The 25,588-nt window shown below is 34.1% G+C and overlaps 1 protein-coding gene across 3 annotated transcripts in view; it reads left to right on the top strand.

Annotated features, from left to right (window-relative positions):
• Nucleotides 1-25,588, top strand: part of ssh (Protein phosphatase Slingshot) — a 117,171-nt gene that overhangs the window by 65,022 nt on the left and 26,561 nt on the right. For all 3 annotated transcript variants that reach the window (XM_029302299.2, XM_029302298.2, XM_029302300.2), the window contains 2 exons: nt 14,478-14,656; nt 21,798-21,863. In XM_029302299.2, coding sequence (XP_029158132.1) covers nt 14,478-14,656; nt 21,798-21,863 — 245 coding nt within the window. The remainder of the gene's footprint in view (nt 1-14,477; nt 14,657-21,797; nt 21,864-25,588) is intronic.

Below are 25,588 nucleotides of genomic sequence, written 5' to 3'. Positions count from 1 at the left end.
TATCATACATAATACAGATTGTATAATTGATTTAAATTTTTGTTTTTTTAACTTCCGCACCTTTTCATTGTTGACAAAAATATCTCAAGAATTTCATGATTTAACATTTAATTGATTTATTATATAGATATATGCAAATTATATTTGGAAAAAATAATACTAAAAAGTCAAGGGAAAAATGAATTTTTGGTCTTGGAAAATCTGAAAAAGCGAGGGAATTTTTTTCATTGAGTCTGCTGGACACTCTGTTATTCCTGGTCCGCGAAAGATAAAAAGGACGACACGTAGCTCATTTTACGCGCCTGGTCACGACACACTTTCATCACGGCCGGGACACGTGACAGCTCAACGAGACGTACGTCCGTCACTCTGTCGCACGTGACAGGTACAGGTATGAGATGGAGATTTCACGTGGTTTCCGGCACTCTGTGCGAAATGACTCCGTTTCGTCATTATCGCCGTTTAATAGATTTCGCGAATTGCCGCGTGTTACTGCGAGATTACGCAACGCCTCGAGCGAGATTATCGAATCACTCCGTATTATTAGAAAGTGCCTCTCAATGATTTCGCCGCGATTAATTTTGCACCGTTATTCTCTAATGTGAAAATTTATATCGATCTACCGGATAGGGCGAGGTATATACGGGAGAAAATATCGGTAAATCTCCGAGAGAGAGGTATATATCCTATTCTCGAGGTATATTACGAGCGAAAGTATCGATCTTATATAGTCTCGATAGTTTCAGCGTAAAAGTTTGTAAACGGAGCAATTAGAAGTGAATGCAAGCGCATTCCATTTCAATGCTACTGAAGAAATCGACAACGCTTCTCGCTTTCCTTGAATCTGCTGGAATGCAATTTTGCTTTTGACGCTTGAATTAATTCGATTAAGTTTCTACAGCTCTCCTTTCACAAACAGCAAGGCAATATTATATTTTTCATAAAACGAGATTTTGATCTAAACTTAAAACTTGACTTAATGTTGGAAAATATATCGGAGCAATCATTTTTTAACTATTTTCTAAACTAAAAATTTAAAGATTCGACGCATTTAATATGTGACGTTGATATACAGCTGAATAGAATTACGAGAGATGCTGTGTAGGATCGATGTATCGTAGCTAATTGTGCTCATTAATTTACCAGACAGAACTGCGACGTAAACGTGGCGTCATGCAAAACGTAATCAATCACGTCGACAAGGAAAAAGAAGCGTGCCATATGAAGTTATCGAGCTTCGTTTTTCGCTGACAAAAACTACCAATATTTCAGTTGCATACGCTTGCATAATACGCAAGTCGTGTCAAAACATGTTACGTATCTTTTTTTGTATACAATTATGTAAAAAACAATTGAGGTTACACGAACGAATGGTTAGCTCGATTAAAAAATTTTAGAATAAATATAGTATGACGAGTTATATGAAAAAGAGATAAAGAGAAGATCTGTGTAATAATTTCAAGATTAATTCGCGGCGGAATATGAAACGCGTAACATAATTAAATATGATATGTTTCGTGAAAGGTGTAATGATTATTTGATTAATGTTGAAATACACTTAACTTTAGGTTACGCGCGTATATTTAGTAAAATATAAATATTAGGATTCTAATTCTCTCTAGACTTTCTAACATCAAAGCACGTACACTTATAATTTCTTTGTTGTGCTCGAATAAGAACGCAATTTCCTTACTATATTATATTACTGGGTTTTTGCTTGATTGCTTGAAATGAAAAGAGAGTAATCTTAATTTCAAGGAGTGAGAACGAGTTAAGTGTAATATGAAAGCAGCATTGTATAAGTACGAACTTCGTATGGCAAAATCGTGAAAGCGACGTTTGAAAATAATAGCAACCGTCATAGTTTTAATTAATTCGTTTACGATGTCAATTTATGTTTGCATTTATCCCTTTACCGATCTAATCTGCGCGTGACTTCGATCCACTTATCGCGGCACAGGTGTGAAAAATAACGTTAGATCTTGTTCTCAGAAGTACTGTGTACGTAACGGTATTGTGTAACGACATCATAGTACAAGTTAGCGTGATTAGCGCGGAAACTATCTGAATGACGCGGATACAGTTGCGATAGAGGCCGATAAATCGTCGTGACAAATTAATTATGTACGCGCATTTTATTACCAAAGTTGATATAGCAGTCAACTTAAATCACGTTTAATATTTTCATTCTCACGTTACAACTAATAATGATGAGAAGAAAGATTGTCCAAATATTAACATTAATATTTTTCATCGTTTATTTTTGCAATTTTTGACAATTTAAATCAATTCATGCAGCTTCGGCATTTATTTTTGAATTTATAGTTTTTTGACAAATATGATTTATAGTTTTATTTGGAATTAGTGTGACTACGTCACAGAATTAATTTATGAGGAAGAATTACGAAAGGACTCTTTGTCCGAGATCTCGTTTGGCGGTCGCGTAAGCTATACAATTTGGCAAATTGTTGTATCGTGGGTCCACCTTGGAAATTTATGAAACAATCCTGATTCCAGGAAAGCGCTTTCACCGAGACGGTCAACTAAGCCGGTTAACTATCGTTCCACTCTCGCTTTTCAGGTATCAAAGTGACTTGCAACAAAACAGAATCAGGAACGGATGCATAAAAAGGGTGCGGTAGTAAAAGAAAGGCGACGAAACGAAAGAATTAACAGCTCATACGATGTTTCTTTAGCGATTAAATTCGGAGCACATCTAATTTGTTTAAGCTGTGAATTATCAGAGAATAGAATAGACTTTTTTTATATTTTTTATTTTACATGAAATCCTCTGCGAAAACAAAGAAAGAAGAAATTTAAATCATTACGAAAAATCCAATTTTGATAAAATTGTTTAAATACATGGAACACGAACAAAATTAAAATCAACTAAAAGCTTTAGAGGTAATTTTATGAAAATTCTCTTTTGGAATAATTTTAACATTTTTCAAAAGCTCGAATTCTTATAATTAATTTTACGAGGCATTAAAAAGATACTCGACTCTTACAAGACATTAAACTTGGTCAACTTTCGAAAGGGCTAACTGATGGCCTTTAAGAGATACTTTCTTTTCTCCTTAACAATCGCTCGATCGAAACTCGTTTGACTCGAATCCTTTCGAAGTTGTATCATACAAAGTAGAACAATGGTCTAGCTAAATTGTTTTATGTTTTTACATTACAATTTCTATTTTATTCGTCGAGTCTCAATCATAATTATTAACCGATCTAACATCTAAGAGAAAATCTTTATGTTAGGACAAGCATCTTGCCGTCAAGTAAAAATAACTTTTTCTTTTACATAACAATCATGTGTATAAATAACACACCGATATGCGTTATTTATAAAATCTTATCTTTATTTTTATTTTATTCAAATATAAAAATAGATATTTGGAAACATAAATTAATCATGTTTGCGTGTTTAAATCGCAGCTCTTCTCTTCCGGATCGAATAAAAATAAATTCGCGGAGATTTCGGACAAATAAACTTGGGTTAAGAATTCTGCTCTTCCTCTCGATCTCTCGTTGTTTGGGAACGTAAGCGGATGCTTGCGGTAAACTAATGACGCAAATTTAAGCTCGTTTGCGGCGTGGATCGTAATTGGATCGTCGTGAGAAAGTTCAAAGCCTTACCGTGAGTTTGGCGATACTCTTTCTTTTTATCTCTCGATAAATGTTTTCGACATCTTTTCATTATCGGAAAAAATCTGATTCAAGACGATTATTATTAGAGGATAAACCAATGGAGTGTGAAACGTCACACTCAGATCAGCACGGCAAATGTCAAGAAGGACACCGCAAGTGGATAACTGCTACCGGGTGGTCCGAGATAAATTGAATTTCGCGACGGATGGTTGCAAGGCCGATGGGGTCTATTATTGCATTGTTACACGTGTTATTCTAATAGTCGCGCACGTGAAACTGATTATAGTTATATAGATGCTTATTTCCTTGAATATTAATGAAGACAATACTTTGTCCCCGTAGTGTGTTTGTATGTTAATTATGCACGTGATATAGCGTTTCAAAACAATGTATCTACTAACAATATTTACCCAACTGCTTTTGTTTAACTAAAGTTCAGGTTTATCGAGTTATCTTAATTAAGCTACTTTGCTGAGACAAGTATTGGCAAAGTGTCATTTATTAAAACAAAAAATGTGCTATTATGCATTTGAAATAAAAAAATTCTCATAAATATTACAGTCTATCTCATCTATTCAAGAATTTGAAATTTGAATTTCGTACAATAAAGATTTAATGTTGGATAAAAATTTGCGAAGCGAGCAACTGGTCAACAATCTTTCGCAGTATCTTTCGATTCTTTCATAATTCATCTTTCATACCTGAAAGTTTTTTCGATACCTGTTTCCGTTTCGTCGAAGTATAAACCTATTTAAAACTGCTGACCTATTTAAGTATTTATATTCGTAGAAAGAGAGAGAGAGAGAGATTTTGACAGAATTCGATTCCTCGCGAATTAATCACGTTACTTGTGTCTTTAAATAGTTTATTTATGTCTTAAAGATCTGGTTTTCGTATTATTTGAAATAAAGAATACTTTTCTCGCGTTTATTCATATTAGATACAGCTGTGCTGTTTTTCGTCAAAATAATGTTTCAAAAAGAAGATAAATTTATTATTTTTTTCTTTCAACATCAGCTTTTATATCGATATTTAACAGAGATTGACGATATAACTTTTCACGAGTTTACTTTTTTAATTTTAATGTTACAAAGATCAAATTAATCATTATTATACCGCCCAAAATTTGAATTTATATAAATATGATTGTTTTTAACTCGTGTTAATTTTTTATTCTTTTATAATTATATAGATTATGTGTTTTATAATTCACGTAGCAGAGGCTTACAATATTAATACACATGTTTAAATATTTTTTTCTTATAGTGAATATATTTATGAATAATTCTTTTGAACAGTTCTCATTGTCATTTCTTGAATAATTCAGTATTATAATGTGAATAAAAAATTCTCAAATTTAACATTTAACATATGCGTAAAGTTTGTGTAAAGCTCCTTTGTGTAGTTGTACACAGATGGTAAAATAAATGTATTTAATATATTCATGTCGATTGAATTAATGCGTTCATATTAATATACGCGATCTGTGATGCTCGACACATAAAAGTATGATAACGAAGTTCAAGAATTGTTAAAAGTGAGAAGTTCAGAGGAAAGCAAAAACTATTTTATATTATTTTAAATTATTTTACCAAAAGTTACTCAGGATTTTTTTCACACAAAACACATTTAAAGATAATTAGGGAGAGATGTCAATAATTTTGTTGTAATATTGCAATATTCAAGATGCACACAATAAAAATAACATATAACTTATTTGTCAAGATGCATTTTAATATCGAAGTCACTTTCAAAGAAAACGCATTTCAATCTTTATTTCTTATGCTAAATAGGACCAGGATATTGCTTTCCCGATCTCTTCTAGAGGAGCAATCTGAAACGCTTGCTTTCAATAAGTCAGAAACCGGAAACGCAAAACATACGTTCGAGGTATAATCTCGATCGATGTATATTATTGTATTATATATATATATATATATATATATATATATATATATATATATATATATACACATACATGTCTGTGTGCGCGCGATGCACGCAAGCGCGCGTAGATAGCGAAATAATTTTCTCCATGGTGACCTCGCGGAACGGATCAATGTCGCCGATCGGCGTTTGGTCCAGGAACGAGGAAGACCTTATTTGGTTACCTGGTAGCGACAGCGCGCGCAGTAACTCGTTGAGTCATCATCGCTCGTCATAAACGCCGCCGCTGCATTCGGCTATGTCTCTTCACAATATCCCGAAGGGTCGCGACCGATCGATAAAGCTGCGTACAAGCACGCATGTACGCACAGAATGGAATGGAACGTCGCACAGGCCGCCCACGGTCATCTACGCTAAGCTCACGGAGAATCTCAGCAAGGTCGTTCGGATGCTGAGGAGACTCGTCGTCTCGTCTACCGTCCAGAAAATATTCCTCGTCTCTTTCAATAGACGGGTTTGATCCTAAGAAGCGTGACAGAAGCTGACAGACATTTTTCAAAGACTATATATAAGTTTATCACTCCGGATTTTTTCTCCAAGTATCTCACTTTCAATTCTTTCCTGAAAAATTTTGGGAAATAATCTTGTAATATTTCGTAGGATATTTCTGGAAAATAGAACTTAATTATATTTATTTTTTCTATTTTATTTGTAGTCAATATATGTCAATATAGACGGGTTTGATCCTAAGAAGCGTGACAGAAGCTGACAGACATTTTTCAAAGACTATATATAAGTTTATCACTCCGGATTTTTTCTCCAAGTATCTCACTTTCAATGCTTTCCCGAAAAATTTTGGGAAATAATCTTGAAATATTTCGTAGGATATTTCTGGAAAATAGAACTTAATTATATTTATTTTTTCTATTTTATTTGTAGTCAATATATGTCAATATAGACGGGTTTGATCCTAAGAAGCGTGACAGAAGCTGACAGACATTTTTTAAAGACTATATATAAGTTTATCACTCCGGATTTTTTCTCCAAGTATCTCACTTTCAATTCTTTCCCGAAAAATTTTGGGAAATAATCTTGTAAAATTCCTTGGATATTTCTGGAAAATAGAACTTAATTATATTTATTTTTTTTATTTTATTTATAGTCAATATATGTCGCGGACTGCAATGTGCTTCTTCGATAAATACAGTATCGCACACACGCATATATTTATTTATCTCTTAATCATAAATCTGCCTTCTAGTCTTTTATCTCATTTCAATATTTCATTATGACTTATGGCGCAAAATTATTATCGCTGCGGTTGCAACGAAGAGGCCAACGAGAAAATCGCGCGCGCGTCTTTCGCGTTTCTCATTGCGATTCGTTTTCGTTCGCAAATGCACACAGCTGCATTGCTGCATTTTACGCTCTGCCTACACGCGAGCGTTCGCGACCCCCGGCACGGTTGATCGGGACACGATCGCGAAACACTTTCACGGTGGTTTGGCCTTTTGCGATGCCTCTCGTGGGATCAGGTCGAGCAACCTGCTTTTTGACGTTAACGAATGCCAGTGCCTTTCGATATATTTATTTGTCTCGAGTTGGAACATTGTTGGATCCGTTTTTCTCTTACGGATATTCCAGCAACGAAGCGCGAGACATAAATCTATCTAGTTTCGTCCGAAACAATTATGTTGCAATTAATTAATACTCTTGATATTATAAAATATTTATCGAGATTCAGAAAATAATAGCATATAGGTAATTTTTGACGTTTCCATCGAATTAAATATTTGGATATCAATATTGATATCTCCAGCGAACAATTGATAATAATCTAAACTTAAAAGTCGCGTGTGTAAAAAGAGCAACGCGAAATTTGGCTCTCAGAAGTCTGGCGAACGCGACCTTGGCTAACTCGACTCACACGTTAATCCCGAGCCGCCCTCTTCAAGGTCGTTCGCGCGAAAAACGACCGAAGATATATTCGTAGGCGCGTCCTCTCTCTTTCTCATATACGCTTCTCTTCGGTGCACTATAGAAAACTGAATGCAGCAGGAGAAATGACCGTCTGGAGATGTTATCGTACTCTTAACTACGAGTAATACCCCGGGCGTATCTGGACTCTTCCTCTCGTTTGCCACGATTTCCTTTCGGATCCTTTTCAGCTTTCGATATAACGATTGTCTCGTTTAGGCGTAGCAGCGAGAAACTCCTCTCTGAGAGATCAAACAGCTGAAAGTGGACCTCCGGGACGAGATCAGGGTGTCTAGCGGTCAGGGAAAACCGTGCATTACTATTTATCTGGATTTTTTCACATTATTCTACATTTGCCTCAATTTGACATTTTTTATTAAATAAATATAAACTTTTCTTTGACTCTCACACGCTAATTTTGTGTGTTAAAAATCGATTCATCTACAGCGTATTCGTTAATTTATATTTTCATCGTTGTGTTATTTTATTTCAGTGTGTTTGATAGAGACAAAACTAAAAAATTTGATATAATATAAATAAAAAAGGTGATTATTTAAATAGTTTATAGTGACATGTTTGTTTCGACTATTGTACATAATGCAGATTGTATAATTGATTTAAATTTTTGTTTGAACTTCCGAACCTTTTCATTGTTGGCAAAAATATCTCAAGGATTTCATGATTTAACATTTAATTGATTTATCTTATAGATGTATGCAAATTATATATTTGGAAAATTAATACTAAAAAATCAGGAAAAAAATTAATTTCTAGTCTTGAAAAATCTGAAAAGGAATTCTTTTTCATTGAGTCTGCTGGATCCAGATATATTCTCTTCTCTTTCACCCCAGTTTTGCCTCGGTTGAAATTTCACAGCATCGAATTCTAATTTGAATATTGAAAACTAGATTGGAATTGAAGATATTTTCGACGATTCGAGAAATCGTATTTTTCAATTTTATTTAATTTAAAAAATTTTTTAATTTTAATCAATCTATCTTAGAATTTTTATTTTACTTAATATTTTTATTTTGTCTTTATTACTTTTAATTATTTCAAATACTCAAAATTAAAATCTAAAATGGAATAAAAAATAATTAAAATCTGTTTTATGTAGGAAGTTTATATAGGCTACGAAATTCATAAATGAAAAGAGTGATTCTGAAATCCTCTCTGAGATTAAACGACTGAAAGTGGACCCCCGGGACGAGATGCACGCAACCACGATGCGACTGTAATTTCGGTGTCACGTGGCCTAAATAAAACACACGTGCGGTGTCGAGGTACTCGTTTTGCTCGCAAAAATTAGTGATGCTCAATCGCACACGTACACCGCAAATATTAAATATTTATCGTGACTTCCTTAAACATATCGTGGTTCTATGCGATTCTAATTTCGTACAAGAGCGATTCGCCAAACTGAAAACGCTGTTGCATGCCTCACGATAGTTGATATGTAAATCTAATCCTTGTTCGACTTTCTTGCCATCGCGATTTGACGGATCGAGACACGATTCCTAAGGCGAGCGATCTTAATGACACACATCTCTTTCCTAATCTTATACATCTCGAATTGTATAGGCTGACACAGACTGTTCGATATATCATCTGCGATGCTTATACAAAAGAAAGAGAGAAGAGGAAGGAAAGAGATGTTCCAGATATACTCTCGTCTCTTTCACCCCAGTTTTGCCTCGGTTGAAATTTCACAGGATCGAATTCTAATTTGAATATTGAAAACTAGATTGGAATTGAAGATATTTTCGACGATTCGAGAAATCGTATTTTTCAATTTTATTTAATTAAAAAATTTTTTTAATTTTAATCAATCTATCTTAGTATTTTTATTTTACTTAATATTTTTATTTTGTCTTTATTACTTTTAATTATTTCAAATACTCAAAATTAAAATCTAAAATGGAATAAAAAATAATTAAAATCTGTTTTATGTAGGAAGTTTACATAGGCTATGAAATTCATAAATGAAAAGAATGATGTGATGTTTGAAAAATATCGAGAGAAATGCGAAATAACGTACATCGTGGTAAAAGTAACTCACTCTCGTTCCCGATGCTTGAACGTCTTAATCTTGCTTTTAGACGATGAAAAGTACGATGATTATCGTAGATAGATTATCATAGATAGCACGTCAACGTGTTTATATACGAGACGTCGTCAAAGCGTAATTGATTGGCTTTAATTGTCAACCGCGGATCTTAATAATTTGCTACGTGTGTTTATGCTGTATTATTTCGTCATTAAGATTTTCTCGTGTTGTTTAATTTTCATGCTCGCGTTTCGTGAGTACATTAATTCTAAAGCACTTTTGCATTGAAGATCTTTGACGAGATACGCGTGTTAATTAAAGTCGGAAAGTGTCAAGAAAAAAATTATTCGTTTCACATATATAAAAGATAAAAATCTTGCGGTCGTGATTGTTCTTTAACTCGTCGACTTACTATATCATTGTGATTTGCGTAAGTAAAGTGTTGTTTACACACATTAATATTCTTCTACCGCTCTTATCTTGAAAGAAAAATATCTGATTAAAATTTTGTGATTTATTATTATTAATTACGTAATTATTCATAAAATTATTTTTGTGATAATATAGGTATAATACGTTACTAATAAAATAATTATTAATTAAAAAATTTAGCAGATTCTTTCTTGATTTTTAAATATTGATTAGAGAGAATAATGCAATAACATAGTATTTTATTTAAATAATAGTTATTAAATTCTCTTAATATTTTTTTTTTAATGAAATGTACAGAGATTCTTTGATTTTTATATGTTTGAAAGATCATAAATAATCCTTTAATTTAACACGTTTGAAAGTTTAGCTTCAATTGCTTTAGACGGCACCTAAGAGTTGAATCAAATTGCGTTAATTGTAGCTTGATTGGCTTTGATATTCGACCTTTTTGCGCCATCGAATGAGCTATATGTGATTGATAGACGAAACTTGTTGCTCGTTGACTTGACTGATCATTGAATCGCAATAACCAGAATGGATGGATGCACAGAGAAATGCTAGACAGACGATTTGAGAAATTGCGACGCGGCTTTGAAAGCAAGACTCGTTAAAAATATTTTGACGTATTTTATTTCGATCAATTATATTCCACACGTTTGCATGAAAAAGATATTAATTCCTGACTCTTATTTTATAATCTCGAATTTTTAGATTTTATTTAAAGAAATAAATATATATAATACACGAACATACACACACTTATATTTTTGTTTATACATATTTTATATATTTTTTATATAGACAAAATTGCACAATACGTATATGGAATGTTTCTTTGAAACTTTCAAAGTCGCTAGAAAATACTGTTTTATTTATTATGTCTCTCATGTTACATGATTATCGTAACTGCGGAAGGAAATGTGTGGTCTATGGTATCTTATAAGGAACGTAAATTAGCTAATTATCCATTCATTGAGGTTAACTACTCGTAATTGCGGGCCTGGAAATGCAAGTGTCCACAACACATATCAAGTATAATCACATTTCGTCAGCGTTTAAAACTTATTCAACGTTGAAGATTGCGGTTTTTTTTTTGCAATTTTTATTACGTGCGATTTGCACGAAATGGCATAATGGGTGTTTCTCTCGCAAAAGGAGGGAACGAATTGCTTCGCGGCCATATAATAATAGTAATAAGGATGCGATAATGAAAATGAGACTTTCGCGGACGACGCCGCGCCGCGTCGTCTCAGCGAGAAATGCGTTCTCTAATTATTATTGTTTATAATTAATAGTTATCCGGCTGACTTAAGACCAACTTTTGTACCAACGACTTTCCGCCTTTCCCTTTTCGTCGTTTCCGTCGACGACTTTCGCCATTTCCTCACTCTCTCTTTCTCAGAGATCCGGGGGTTTCTCCTGCGATTTCGTGGCGTGTCGCCTCCAAAAGACACGCTCGTGCACGGATGAACGGATCGTGTAATCGTAGCGTTATTAATCGCGATCGGGAAATCGTTTCACTCGATGATTAATAACGGAACGGGCGAAACGGTTCAGCGGCAAATCGTGACTGTATTAATCGGCTACTTCCTCCCTTTACAAACAAGTGGGAAATGTTCAATGTCGCGAACTGCATACATATTGTAAACGTGCGATCATCTCGATTCTCTGACATTTTTCTTCATCGTAGGGAACAATATGTACATGCTTACGAGTATTTCTACTTAGATTTTTTTATCTTTTATTTTATTCATTTACAATATTATCATTTTATTATCTCATTTCTGTTAAGTGTTCGTTATTGTAATGTATTTTTTATATTATACCTAGGATTATTATTTTAATTCTTATTTTCTTTTGGCACTTTATTTCGTATTTATGATGATCGTTTTGTTATAATCTGAATGTATGCACACAAGATAACTGGGTTTTTAAGAAAGCTCTTCTACTTGCGTTTTTTTAGAAATACATCTATTATAAAAGTTTATATATTTTTATATTACATGTTATTGATACTCTCTTGTGAAATATTGGGTACACTTAGAGGATAATAATACAACGCGGAAAGTATAAAATTACGCGGAAATGTAACATCGCAGAAACAATTCTCGGCTGGGAAATGGGAGGATATCTCTTGTAGTATATTTTCTTCTTTACGCTCCAATTCGTCAAACCATATCGGTTATTCTTCCGAAGTATTGAAACTTAATTAGCCCCGGCTATAACCTTGCACTTATCATCTATTAGCGCTCGCGAATGCGTTTCGCGTTACACGCGAATGCGTCGGTATACACGATTAGCGCGTTTATTGCTTCTTTTTTTTTTGCTCGAGAAAAATCGCATCCGCTCTCGGAGCCGCGCCGAGATATAATCGCCGACGAAATCCGGTCTGCGTTATCGCGGTCGGGATTCTTTCTTGGGGAGTGCGGAAGCGTTAATTGCCGCATTATATGTATATATCGTAAAAATGCATGGCCGACGCCTACCGTGGGGAGCCGCTTCAGTCGTTGCACTTACAACGCATTGTGCGGAATCGAGTGGTGGCCGCAGTCGATGCGTAAAGTGGACGGCACCATACTCCTCTGTAATCAGTGCGACTCGAAAATTTCATCCGAGGTCAGGGAAATCGGGCATTGTGAGGGAATTTTATAAATTTCAAATTGTCCGGGAAATTTTACTATTTATCTGGATTTTTTCACATTATTCTACATTTGTCTCAATAATTGGAAATTTTTTATTAAATAAATATAAACTTTTCCTCGACTCCCAGCAAGCTAATTTTCTGTGTTGTCAAAAATCGATTCATCTACAGCGTGTTTATAAATTTATATTTATCGTTGTGTTATTATATCGTGTAAATTATATATTTGGAAAAAATAATACTAAAATGTCAGAGAAAAAATTAATTTCTGCTCTTGGAAAATTGAAAAAAGTTGGGGAATTTTTTTTATCGAGTCTGCTGGACACCCTGTACATATACGCAGCACGCGTAGAAATGTAACCTTGTTGAGAAATCTGGAAAACCGGGTATTGCCAGGGAATTTTATAAATCTGGAATTGTCACGGAAAAGTAAGGAAATTTTACTATTTAAGTATATGGATTTTTTTTACATTATTCTATATTTGTCTCAATAATTGGAAATTTTTTATTAAATAAATATAAACTTTTCCTCGACTCCCAGCACGCTAATGTTCTGTGTTAAAAATCGATTTATTTACAGCGTATTTATTAATTCATATTTCCATCGTCGTGTTATTTTATTTCAATGTATTTGATAGAGATAGAACTAAAAAATTTGATATAATATAAATAAAAAAGGTGATTATTTAAATAGTTTATAGTAACATGTTTGTTTCGATTATCGTACATAATGCAAATTGTATAATAGATTTAAATTTATGTTTAAACTTCCGAACCTTTTCATTATTTACAAAAATATCTCAAGGATTTCATGGTTTAACATTTAATTGATTTATCATATAGATATATGCAAATTATATATTTGGAAAAAATAAGACTAAAAAGTCAGAGAAAAAATTAATTTTTGGTCTTGGAAAATCTGAAAAAAGTCAGGGAATTTTTTTCGTTGAGTCTGCTGGACACCTTGCTTCTGTAATCAGTGCGACTCGAAAATTTCGTCCGAGATTTACATTCCAAATATATATACGATAATACGCACGATTATACGTTCCCGCGTAAATCTCTGTGTCCTCTTTTTCCCTTTCACGGTATATTCCCCTTCAATCTTGCCGCGGTAAATAAGCGATGTGAGATAAGAATAAACGGATCGGTGAAAGTAATTAAACAGTCCGTTTGTGGGAGCATCGAATGCATCGTCGAATGCAGCGAAACTTTTAATCGCTCGTTACGAGAGATCACGACGAATGATACCTTCGCGTTTAATCGAGCGAGGGAATTATTGCATGAACGGTCCGTCTAATCGTTTAACCTGTCGGAATCCCATACGGGGATTTCATCCTGGGAATTCGAAGAGTACGTGTTTACCACTACTCGACCGAGTCTTCGTTTAATTTATTTTCAACGTTACGCCTTTATTTTTCTCATTAATTCTTTACTTGCATTTCGAAATAAGCACGTCAAGAAGTATTGGAGATATTACAAAAATTATTGTATATATTTTTGGTACTTCAAAACAAAGATTATTTTAAAATTCATGTCTGTTTTATTGTGAAGATATTTTGTTGTGCAAAAGCTTTAAAAAAAAAGAGAGAAAATTTCTACGCAGTAAAGAATTTTTTAGCTCATTCTCTCTTTTTTTTTTTTCAATAAAAAACCTGTCGCAATTACATGTCACTTTATAATTCGAAGACATTTGAAATAAGTATCTTGTTATATTTTTTGCTATCGACAAGGAACTTGAGCCAGAACATTATCTGGTTCGCTGGTGCTTTTATATTAAATGCGAGTTGTGCTTTAAAAAGACGGCTTTGAGTAACCGGAAACGTCGTCGTGTTTTTCTTTCAGGCCGTGAAACTGGAGTCGGTGCATCCAGGAAGGACGCGATACCTCGTCGTTGTTTCCTGTACGGGAAGGCAGGACGCGGAGGAGAGCTGCCTTCTCGGTATCGATTGCCACGCCAGGGCGACCGTCGGTCTCGTGCTTCGAGTCTTGGCTGACACCGCTATCACTCTCGACGGCGACGGGTAAGTCCTTTTTTATCGCCACCTCTATGCTCTTGTATCGCGAAGAACACTGGCTACCATAGGCATCCGCAAGGGCTTGAGCAAGAGGTTCTCTCCTAGGAATCGGTAAAAAATTAAGCATTTACTCTCCTTGTGAATAAACACTGGAATTTATCTGCAATTTTATTTAATATCCCTATTAGCAGAGCACGACATATCCGAGAGATATTCTGAGGATATTCAAAGGATATCCAGGGGGCATTCGAACATCCTCAGGATGTTCTCTGAATGTCTTCGGGATACGTGTGCTATTAGGGATAAAAATATTAAAATAAAAAAATATTTAAAAAATTAAGGAAGAATCATATAATAGGAAATAAAAAAAAAATTTAATCATGCTCTTCCCTGGGAAAAATTCCTGCGGACGCTCATGCTGGCTACTTTCTGTAATTTTTTTGTCTCGGTGATTGGTGATTATTCGCGCGCAGATTACTGTATTTCTTTTATTTTTATTCATTTGTTTAAAATTATTTGGTAATGATAATGAATAATTAGTTTATATCTCTATCAAGGATGATTCATTTGCTTGAACTCTATTTATGAAAGAAATGACAATAATTCTCTGATAAGGTGCATAGCTATATATGACGATAATAAATGTTTTTCAGTTTATTATTACTTTTTTTAATTGTTAGTAAAATGTTGGAAATATTTTATTAGATTTTATTATAAGTTTTCGCGTTGGTTTATGATTAAATTTAAATATCATGAAATAAAACTGCAAGGGGATATTATATTAAGACAGGATCGAATGTTCACACGTACAATAACTGCAGAATGGATAAACATTGTCATCATTTACGTCATGAATAGTGCGAATATATATTTGCAAATGCAACAGAACGTAATGTATACCGTATGGTGACCTTAGCATCAGATGTCTTCCTTCTTTGAAATTACGGACAATTAAATAACAGTTACATTAATTGTTGGTCTTATCACAGATTGTACCATGGGTATCTTATTAAACTTTTTATTATAATGTGACTAATTATAATTAATAATAAGGAAGAGAACTCGCTATCATTTTTTTCAACGTTAAAACGGTATTGATAGATAATTTTTTATTCTCTTAAGAGCATAGAAACGTAGAATAAAAATTTATTTTAATTGTACCAGATATCCTACCATAAATTATTAATTAGTGCGTTTTTTCAATATTTAATTTTCTACATCAGATTTTACAGATAAAATTTCTCTCGACACAAAAACCATATAAAATTAATAGAGGACAAGGTTTTATTATCCATTTCGAATTTTATGTTCATATTTATACAATATTACGCGTATTTTAAAGTTCCATAATGTTTTATTATTAAATACATTCGCAATTATATTTTTATACAATTTTTCTGTCTGCAATTTTTTCTCTCTTTTTTTTTAAGATTTATATCGAAGCATAATTTAAGATACAAATAAGTTTATTTCCAGGTTTTTTTTTTGTTAAGATTAAATCTCAAAAAAATCAGTGGCTGAATAGAAAGACGATGCTTTTGAGATACTTTGCATAGAGATCGAATACATTTTGGTTCGATTGAAATCTCCGATGATTCAGACGTGACGTTGACATTGCGCCGCTTCATGTTCGCCAACTAGATCGATCAACAAATATTTTCGAAGCACGCTAGCACACTCGATTACTTTCTAACGACTGTGCCAACTTGTCTAATTCTCTCCACTTTAAAATGACTCACTGCCACGGCTCGCCAGACGTACAGACTGAATTAGTTGTACTGATAATTAGCCGAATGGTGGCTGCATACGCGTCATGAAATGAAAGGAGAGTATCAGTGGGCGTAAATAGCAATACAATGTAAGTGTGTGCGTCTAGACTCTTTGTATTGTATATTATCTGCTCACCCGTAACTACAATGTAGACAACACAATTCACGTAGACAATGCTTATGCATATATGCTTTCTCTTCCTTTCTCCCGTTTTCAAAGCATAGGTTTTGTCCGAAGACATCAACTTAATTTATATAATTATATAATATTTTTTTCGATTTTTCTGGCGTCTGACTCAGGATCTATCTTTGTGCGCCTATAAAAATTCGTATCGAATATTTAATACAGTCTTGCTAATATACATATAGTATTGTCTGTATAACTCCAAAGTTTGTTCGGAAGGGTATTCTTTTGAGAGGAATTTGGATAGAAAAGAGTAGATAAAATATATATTTTTTTCACAATTTACATTGTGAAATCTCTCGCGTAATAAATTGCGCTTTTTCATTTTAATTTATATCGACATAATATATAATACTTCCTTCGTAAAGATTAAATGCGAAGGTCGCCACCGTTCTCTCGGACGTAGGGAAATGGAGCGCATTACCGTAAGGCGACGCGTGTTAGGGAGCAAGGTACTTGACAGGTGAGTACCAAGGTTATGCGATGGAAGGTCGCGATACAACTTGCGAGATCGAGACGCGAAGTTAAACTGTAATTCAACGATGATTGTCTATTGCATCTGTCGCAATGCAACATCACAATGTGAATCATGTACCTTCAAAAAGAAAGATGGGTTTGTTTGGAATAATAAAGCATTCAAAAGGAAAGTAGAAAGCTTAATGTGAATTAAAATTGACTTTCAATTAATTGAAAAATTATTATTATATAATTACAAAATTTATGTTAAAAATATATTTTTGTATAATTTTTTCACTAAATGTTCAATTATCTCATCATGAAGAAATAGTAATTTAAATGCAGTTGTTGCTCATTGCTCGAGATAATTTCGAAGATAGTAGAGTCTATACTATATTTATCAATTTAAATAAAATAAAACTGCAAAGAATGTGGATGTTGAAGGTACGTTTTTTTTTGACGAACAATAATATTTAAAACAATTAAATTAAGATAACTGTATGCGTTTATACTTATTTAAATAATTGGAATTTAGTGAAAAAAATGATAAGAAAATATATTTTTAACATAATTTTTTATATTATTTCTTGCAGTAATTTTTGTATTGAAAAAACGATTATTATTTTTCCTCATAGATATACATATGCAATACATGATCTATTGATAGCTTATCCGAGCGTATAAGAATGCAGAGTACAGTAGCAGTTTTATAATTTGAAATGACGAAGTTGATACGATATATCGTTATGTCGCAGTTACATAAAGGGTTAATGACCGTAGAATTTTCGTGTCAACAGCGGCGTGTACCAACAAAACGATCTCTCTATCGCGTCTGAACGGTCTCGGGAAGCCGTGCAGTTTTTCGCGTGATTAGAGGATGACGCTTTGTCTCGTGGCTTTTCCCGATTGTCGCGGGCGCGAAAAGTCCACCCACGCGAAAGCACATTGACTGGGCGACGAGAGTCCGCTCTCGGACGAGCGATCCTCGCGAAATTAACGATAAAGGGTGGACGGATGGACACGGACGGACGAGGCCGAGATGCGTGGCGAAGGAAAAAGGAGAAAAAGAGATCCTCCGTGTATATAGGAAAAGAAAATGAGCGCGAACGTCGGTCAGCTCGCGTTCCTACGATGTCGATGACCCTCGGTCGTCTTTCTTCTTCGTCTACATCTTTCTTCGCTCCTCTCTTTTTCCGTCTCTTTATCTCCTCCTCTCAATACGACTGTCGCGAGAACTCGCTAGTTCTCTTTCGAATCGTGGATTTCGTCACTTTCGCAATCGGCCGATTTGAATGAAGCGCAATAGTTCTTGACTTATTTAACAGCGGGTGTCTAGCGGTCAGGGAAATCTGGAAAACCGGGTATTGCCAGGGAATTTTATAAATCTGGAATTGTCACGGAAAAGTAAGGAAATTTTACTATTTAAGTATATGGATTTTTTTTACATTATTCTATATTTGTATCTCAATAATTTGAAATGTTTTATTTAAATAAATATAAAATTTTCCTTGACTCCCAGCACGCTAATTTTCTGTGTTGTTAAAAATCGATTTATCTACAGCGTGTTTGTTAATTTATATTTCCATCGTTGTGTTATTTTATTTCAATATGTTTGATAGAGACAAAACTAAAAAATTTGATATAATATAAATAAAAAAAAATGATTATTTAAATAGTTTATAGTGACATGTTTGTTTCGATTATTGTACATAATGCAGATTGTATAATTGATTTAAATTTTTGTTTGAACTTCCGAACCTTTCAATGTTGACAAAAATATCTCAAAGATTTCATGATTTAACATTTAATTGATTTATCATATAGATATATGCAAATTAAGTATATTTGGAAAAAATAATACTAAAAAAAATCAGGGGAAAAATGAATTTCTGGTCTTGGAAAATCTGAAAGTCAGAAAATTTTTTTCATTAAGTCTGCTGGACACCCTGTTTAATCTCGAGCTTCTTGCGCCACTTTTGCCGTTTCTTTCTAGACTATACTGTTTCTCAATTACATATATATATATGGCAGATATAAAGAAAATTTACTTAACATGTTAGTTAACATGTTCAATGCCGTAACGGCTACGGTTCACTGGCCTTATGATAGTGTCTTATTGATATACGCTAGTGCAGCCGACTGTATTCGGAAAATTACATGTGTCGGCGAGCAAAAATTAGACGAAATAACGAATGATTGCGAAAGATTGCGTTTATTTTCCGTAACGCACAATTTAAACGGATTTTTATAAACTTAATCAGAATCCACGCGGCGTGACGTTTGTAGCAAAACCGGATCAGCTGACTCACAAGTGTTCTGCGCGCCAATCAAATAGATTAAATCGTCACATGTTGCATTCTACTTTTTTGAAATTTATCTAAAGTCACGCAGTAATAAATCACATGATTTATTATATAAGAATATTTTTTCCTCCAGTTTTTATTTTTTAATTAACATAAAACTCAGATAAAGATAATTACATTCGTCTAATGATATTTCGAAGGAATAATATTTTAATGTCAAAGTCTTATTACACGCATCTCTGAAATAAAATTCAAAAGCTTTTCAGAAATCAAGAATCTCTCTACATAATAACTTAAAATCGGGAAATGTCGAATCATATGATATTATTATGAAAGTGTTATATACAGAGCTTGTTATGTGATGCTGCTATATCTCGAAATGAGGCAAGCTCTCGAGACATTTTTTTTCTTTCGATTGCATCGTGTGGTTCAATTTTTTGACCGATGCAATCTCGAGGAAGCAGAAGGCCAGCCGTAAAATTCGTCTGTCGGAATGTCCGTAGAGGGTAACTGTAATCGGCCAGAGAAGCGAATTACGATCCGAAAGCAGAGGCAGGAGGGCGTTCGCTTTACGATCAGCATGATAACGGTGCGAGCCGGGTAATTTCGGAGGGGGATTGCATTTTTTTCCCGTCCCCTTTATATACCTTCTCTCACGGGAGGGTAAGAGATCCGTCCGTGAATCTTGTTGTGCGCAACGTATTGAAATTCCGAACCGTGGGGCATTTTTGCGTAACTGTTCGCGACTGCTGCACGTTTAACGCTCGCGGCGATGATTGATACCATTTTTCTTCTCTTATTTGACCGCCTTACGTAACTGCAATTTATTGCGAACCGTTTGCTTGCGTAAAGTGCAAATTTCGGTACGCCTTATTGCACTGCAGGGCTAACTTCTCGTTGTGCGACTTATGCGTAGAAATTATGAGAAAAAGATGTCGGTCGATTTATTAGCTCGAACATTTTTTAATGAAATGTTTATAAAGTGAAAAATATTTACGAATTCATACTTATATTGCATTAGCTGAATTTATTATAGTTTACATATACGTTTAGACACACAATATATTATGGATTTATTCGAACAGTTTTTCTAAAATAATATATATGATTATATTATAATGTAGTTTTTAAAAATAAAATTTTCTAACAAGTCTCAAAATTTTGATGATCATTTATAAATGAAAAATGATCGACGTATCAATTATTGTGTCAGATTACTATATATTAGTTACATAAAATTTTGCCTTGATGAAAATATTTACGAATCATACTTATATTGCATTAGCTAAATTTGTTATAGTTTACACATACGTTTAGACACACAATGTATTATGGATTTATTCGAACAGTTTTTCTAAAATAATATATATGACTATATTATAATATAGTTTTTAAAAATAAAATTTTCTAACAAGTCTCAAAATGTTGATGATAAATGAAAAATGATCGACATGTCAATTATTGTGTCAGATTACTATATATTAGTTACATAAAATTTTGCCTTGATTATTTATATAAATGAAGGAGAGTATGCTTCGAGGAAAATTTGATATAACTTGTGACATGATGACAAACGCGGGTACCGTTTTCTTTCTGGAAGAGATGATCGCGGAATCGAGCAGAATTTCTTGGAAATGTTGGCGAATCGCGATGTTCGCGCGGCGCGATCTCATTTACATAATACGTAATTAATGGCTGTGCGTTGTACGCGTCTCCTTCCCATTCCCTATTTCGATGTCGTAATCGCGAGAGAATTGCGTTACCGTTGCAGTTTTGAAGTAACGTAACGGCAACTGTCCGGTTCGAAATCGCGACTTTGACCGCTCATTAACTAGACTCGGTGTTGAACCAAGAAAAATGTTAATTCGTTCCTATGTTAAGGCCTGTTAAAAATGCATCGAGAGAACTGTAATTAACTGTAAACGCAGCTTTGAGAGAAAATTATAGATTAAGTTTGTATACTTGAGTGCTTTCAGAAGAACTCTGGTGAAAGTGTGTGATGTCTAAGCCACTCTTTGTTCCGTTAATAATTTGACATTTAAAAACGACTATACAGACGCAAAGACAATAGAAAATGTCAAGGAAGCAGCTGGTGAAATTTTTTAGAAAACTCGAGTGTCATGCCATGTATATGTGATTTATATCTTTAAAAATCCAAGAGTCGAGGAAAGAAGTAACAAAAATATTTCTTTCGTCGTCATTTCTGTTATTTTGTTATATTATTTTATTGTATTATTTATTATATTATTTTATTATATTATATTATTCTGTTATTTTATTATATTATTTTTTATTTTCTTTACGAATTAGATATTGAAATAAGGGCATCTTATAAAACAAAGAATCATTGTCTGTTTCATTATTTCGTACATTGTGATCTCTAAAGATTATATTGAAGACGAGCAGATTTTACTCCCGAATTTCTTATTTTACAGGGGTTTCAAGGTCAGTGTTTGTGGCCGTCAGCACATCTTCAAGCCGGTGTCCGTTCAGGCCATGTGGTAAGTCTGCATCTCTGATAAATGAAACTGGTTTCGCAACAGCGTAAAAATGGGATAAAAAAAGTAGCGGCACTGAAACTTTTTTTTATGTTTTGTGTAACGGCTGTTTAATATGTGCTACAGGGTACGTTTTTGATATTAAATTGGCGTTTATATGAAGAATCGCTGATGTAAGATACAACGTTAATTTTAGTAGAATGGATACATCAGATTTTTTATTCCATTCTTTCTGCTCGTTAAAGAAAATAATTTCGAATCGCTCGCTGTCCTCTTTCTGTTCTTATAAAAAAATTATTAAATTTTTACGTTAAAATTTTTATCGAATCGAGAGTTTCTCAAGTACAATTGATCAATTATTTGCTGGATGTGTACAAAGATGTATGATTAACATCGATATTTCCATACGAGGAATCGAATCACGCCATGTATATAATTTTTCAACGTTCGATGTCTTGTTGGTTACGCTAGGCGAACTATGTGATTGAAAAAGAAGAATCATTGTCGCAGGTTTAACAACCGTGCCTAATAGATAATGTCGATGTAATTGCACGACGGATGAGATCCGAGACGATTGTCGTTCGCGAAAGGTGCGTCGAACGCACGCAACAGAATTTCAGATATACAGACGAGCAGCGAAATTCTTCATAGAATTATCTTTAGATCAATATTTTATCGTGGACGTAAACATCAGTAAAATCATTAAACGAGAGAAAAAAATTTTCGGGATTCTCTATATAATTTATTTTTTTTTTTTTTTTTTTTTTTTTTTTTTAAGAAAAAATTGATTAAAAATACTATGGGAAAATAAATAACTGATCGAGATGCATTCGATCATAATTGTTTTTGTCACATGACTTAACAAGCGAGATCGCATGAATTGAATTCCGGGTACTATGTGTCGAATCATCATGACCTAAATTTTTTAATGTGCAATGGTTTTGCAGTACATACATGTATGTATATGCATGCACATTGCAAGTACGACGTGAAAAATCTGCGACACATGATTCGGGGGCGGGAAGATGACGAGAAGATGTTATCGATGCGGAAGAGGGCTCGCGAGCGGTGCGAAAAGAAAAATTAGGCGTGGGCCGTGGCTTAATTGGTCGACATTACAATTGCCCGACTGGACAGCAGGAACTTTCTTGGCTGCCCAACCTCTTCCGGTGCAGTATTTTTCAATTCAGGCGAAAACGCTGCCGTCTCTTCCCACACGAATCGATTATAATTCACTCTCTCTTCTGAATGTCGCTTTGATTAATCAGCAAAACCGGAAATTGTTTATCCAATTGGATCACCGTGCAATTATATTCACTTTTCACTTACATTAAGATTGCCTTACATTTTATATGCAAGGAACCTTATACTTAAAGATTTTTTCTTATAAAGTAATGGGAAATATCTCGTTGCTATCGACTGATACCAATTATCGAACATTTGAGGAGAAATAGGTTTCACTATTTTTAATTGTATAAAAATTATATACTAAAAATTATATGAAGCAATTTTTGGATACTGGAAAATTTATATACACTGAAAAAATTATTAAATTAATAAACATTTCAATACTGCCTAATAAATAATTTATTTGAAACAAATAAATGATTTTTAGGTATCAGTATATTGAAATAAATATTTATTCGAATTTAATAAATTTTTTTTCAGTGTACCTTGATTGCCATTGTCTCAATTAATGAAAAATTAATTGAAAAATAATGAAAAAAATGACGAGGACATTTTTTGAAATTTTAACAATTAGCTGAGCTTGTTCTATCGCACATCTGAATTGAATACATCGGCTAATGACTGTCAGAGTAGGCGTCATCTCCTTATTCGTCGTATTCGCATGACCTACGACTTCAGATTTGTTATTTCTGGCACTGCCGTGTTTCTTGGACGATGTTTGCCTGGATTATAAATAGGCTCGCCTCCAATCTCGTGCGCCACATGCATTAGCGTTAACTCGTGTCGATTTTTGCTAAAGCGCGATCGGCTCGGCACACGTAGGCGCGAACGCCTTTGATCGGCCGCGGTGTGAATTTTCGTAGGTGTCATAGATTAGTTCGCAAATTGATTTACGCACGTGTGTATATATTCGAATCTATTGATATGATGTGCAACAGATAGAAGAAGCAACAAATAGGTACGAATTTCAGAAAGAGAAATGCAGAAACTATCGCGACACAGAGATATTTTATTAACATAAAACAATGAGAGAAGATATAAAGAAAAATTAATTCTTTCTATCAATTTTATTCTTTTTTTCGTCTTATTTTTCTTAAATATAAATTATTCACTGAACGAGTTACTTAAAAATAAAATAACACATTTGTGGAAGTAAACTCTTTCTCTCTTTCTACAAGTTAATATTCAATTTTATTAAAAATAACAATTATTAATTATTAATTAATTTTAAATAAATTAGATATAGGAATATCGACAAAAATGAACGCATGAACTCTTAATATTCTGCTTTAGGATTTCAAGTCAGTCTCGCGATGTAAAGTACTCGTTTAACGAAAATTAAGACATTCCGAAGATTGATTATAAGGCGAGATACAATGTATATACTAATGCGCGTTTTATATCACGAGACGAATACGTCGCGTCGCGACGTCGAGGGCATCGTCGGTCTCCTTTTCGTGGACGACGACGTCGATGACGTCTCGACGTCGTCGTCGTCGTCCTATTTTTGGAGAAGCCTGGTCTCGACCATCGCACACCCGTGGTGGTGGGGTTGGTTACGATCATGGACCATCGCCCGCGCCATTTATGGGCGCGTCGCGACGCATGGTCACTTTGCCGAATTTTACCACGTGGTCGCATGTAGTACTAAACAAACCCCCAATGGATCCGATCGCGTAGCTTCCGCGTGCGTATATTAGATTTTGCCGCAGGAGGCTACACTTTCGCGCTCCATTTTTTACGAGCTCTATTACGTAAGCTCACGCTTTCCAAAAATTTATAATTTTTATTAATTTCTTCATTTATGATTATATCCTTAAGAGATTTCTTCTCCGATGATATTAACATTTTCAGTTTTTTTTTTATAATGAAAGAAGCGAGAGAAGAATCGAAAGAATGATCGAGCGATCATTTCTGCTAATATTTGCAAATGCATTATTAACGCAATACTGTCTTCGTATTAATATTTATATTACAACATTAACAACGAAGTATTAATGGGAGAAAGAGGGAAATGAATATTAATGTTAAAGTAATGAGAGGCATTATAATTATAAGAATCAAGCCTAAAAATTTGCGGGTCCAATTACACCTCAGGATATTAGATATAATACAGAGCTCTATTGTAAATAGATGTCCCTTGCTGCTTCATAATTTTTTTGGGGGAATGATATATATAAAAAGGCTATCCCGCGAACTCTCTTGACTCCGGTTCGCTCGTGTGTGGGTGGTCGGTCTCTTCGTAGACGCGACCCACATATATAATTGCGAACGAGCGTACTTACTTCGCTTCGACTTCAAAGCTTTTTCGTTACACAGACGGTGCCTCCTCCCCGATTCTAAAACTCGTCTCTCTGTGTCAAGTGTGATGTATAGACGCGCTCTTGGTTCAACGCTCTCGATATCTTTTTTGTAAGGAGACGTGAATGCGCACATGGTGCATAGAAATGCTGACGCTCGTCTTCTGGGAGTTATTTCTTATCCCATTGTCGATGCGTCAATTTTCGACGAGCTCCCTTGTGACAGGATGACACGAAAGC

Source organism: Nylanderia fulva, unplaced genomic scaffold (assembly GCF_048542155.1).
Source record: "Nylanderia fulva isolate GAGA-0341 unplaced genomic scaffold, ASM4854215v1 Scaffold30, whole genome shotgun sequence".
In the NCBI taxonomy this organism is placed as follows: Eukaryota; Metazoa; Arthropoda; class Insecta; order Hymenoptera; family Formicidae; genus Nylanderia; species Nylanderia fulva.
Note: the sequence above shows the minus strand (reverse complement) of the source record. Positions and strands in the feature narration are given on the sequence as shown.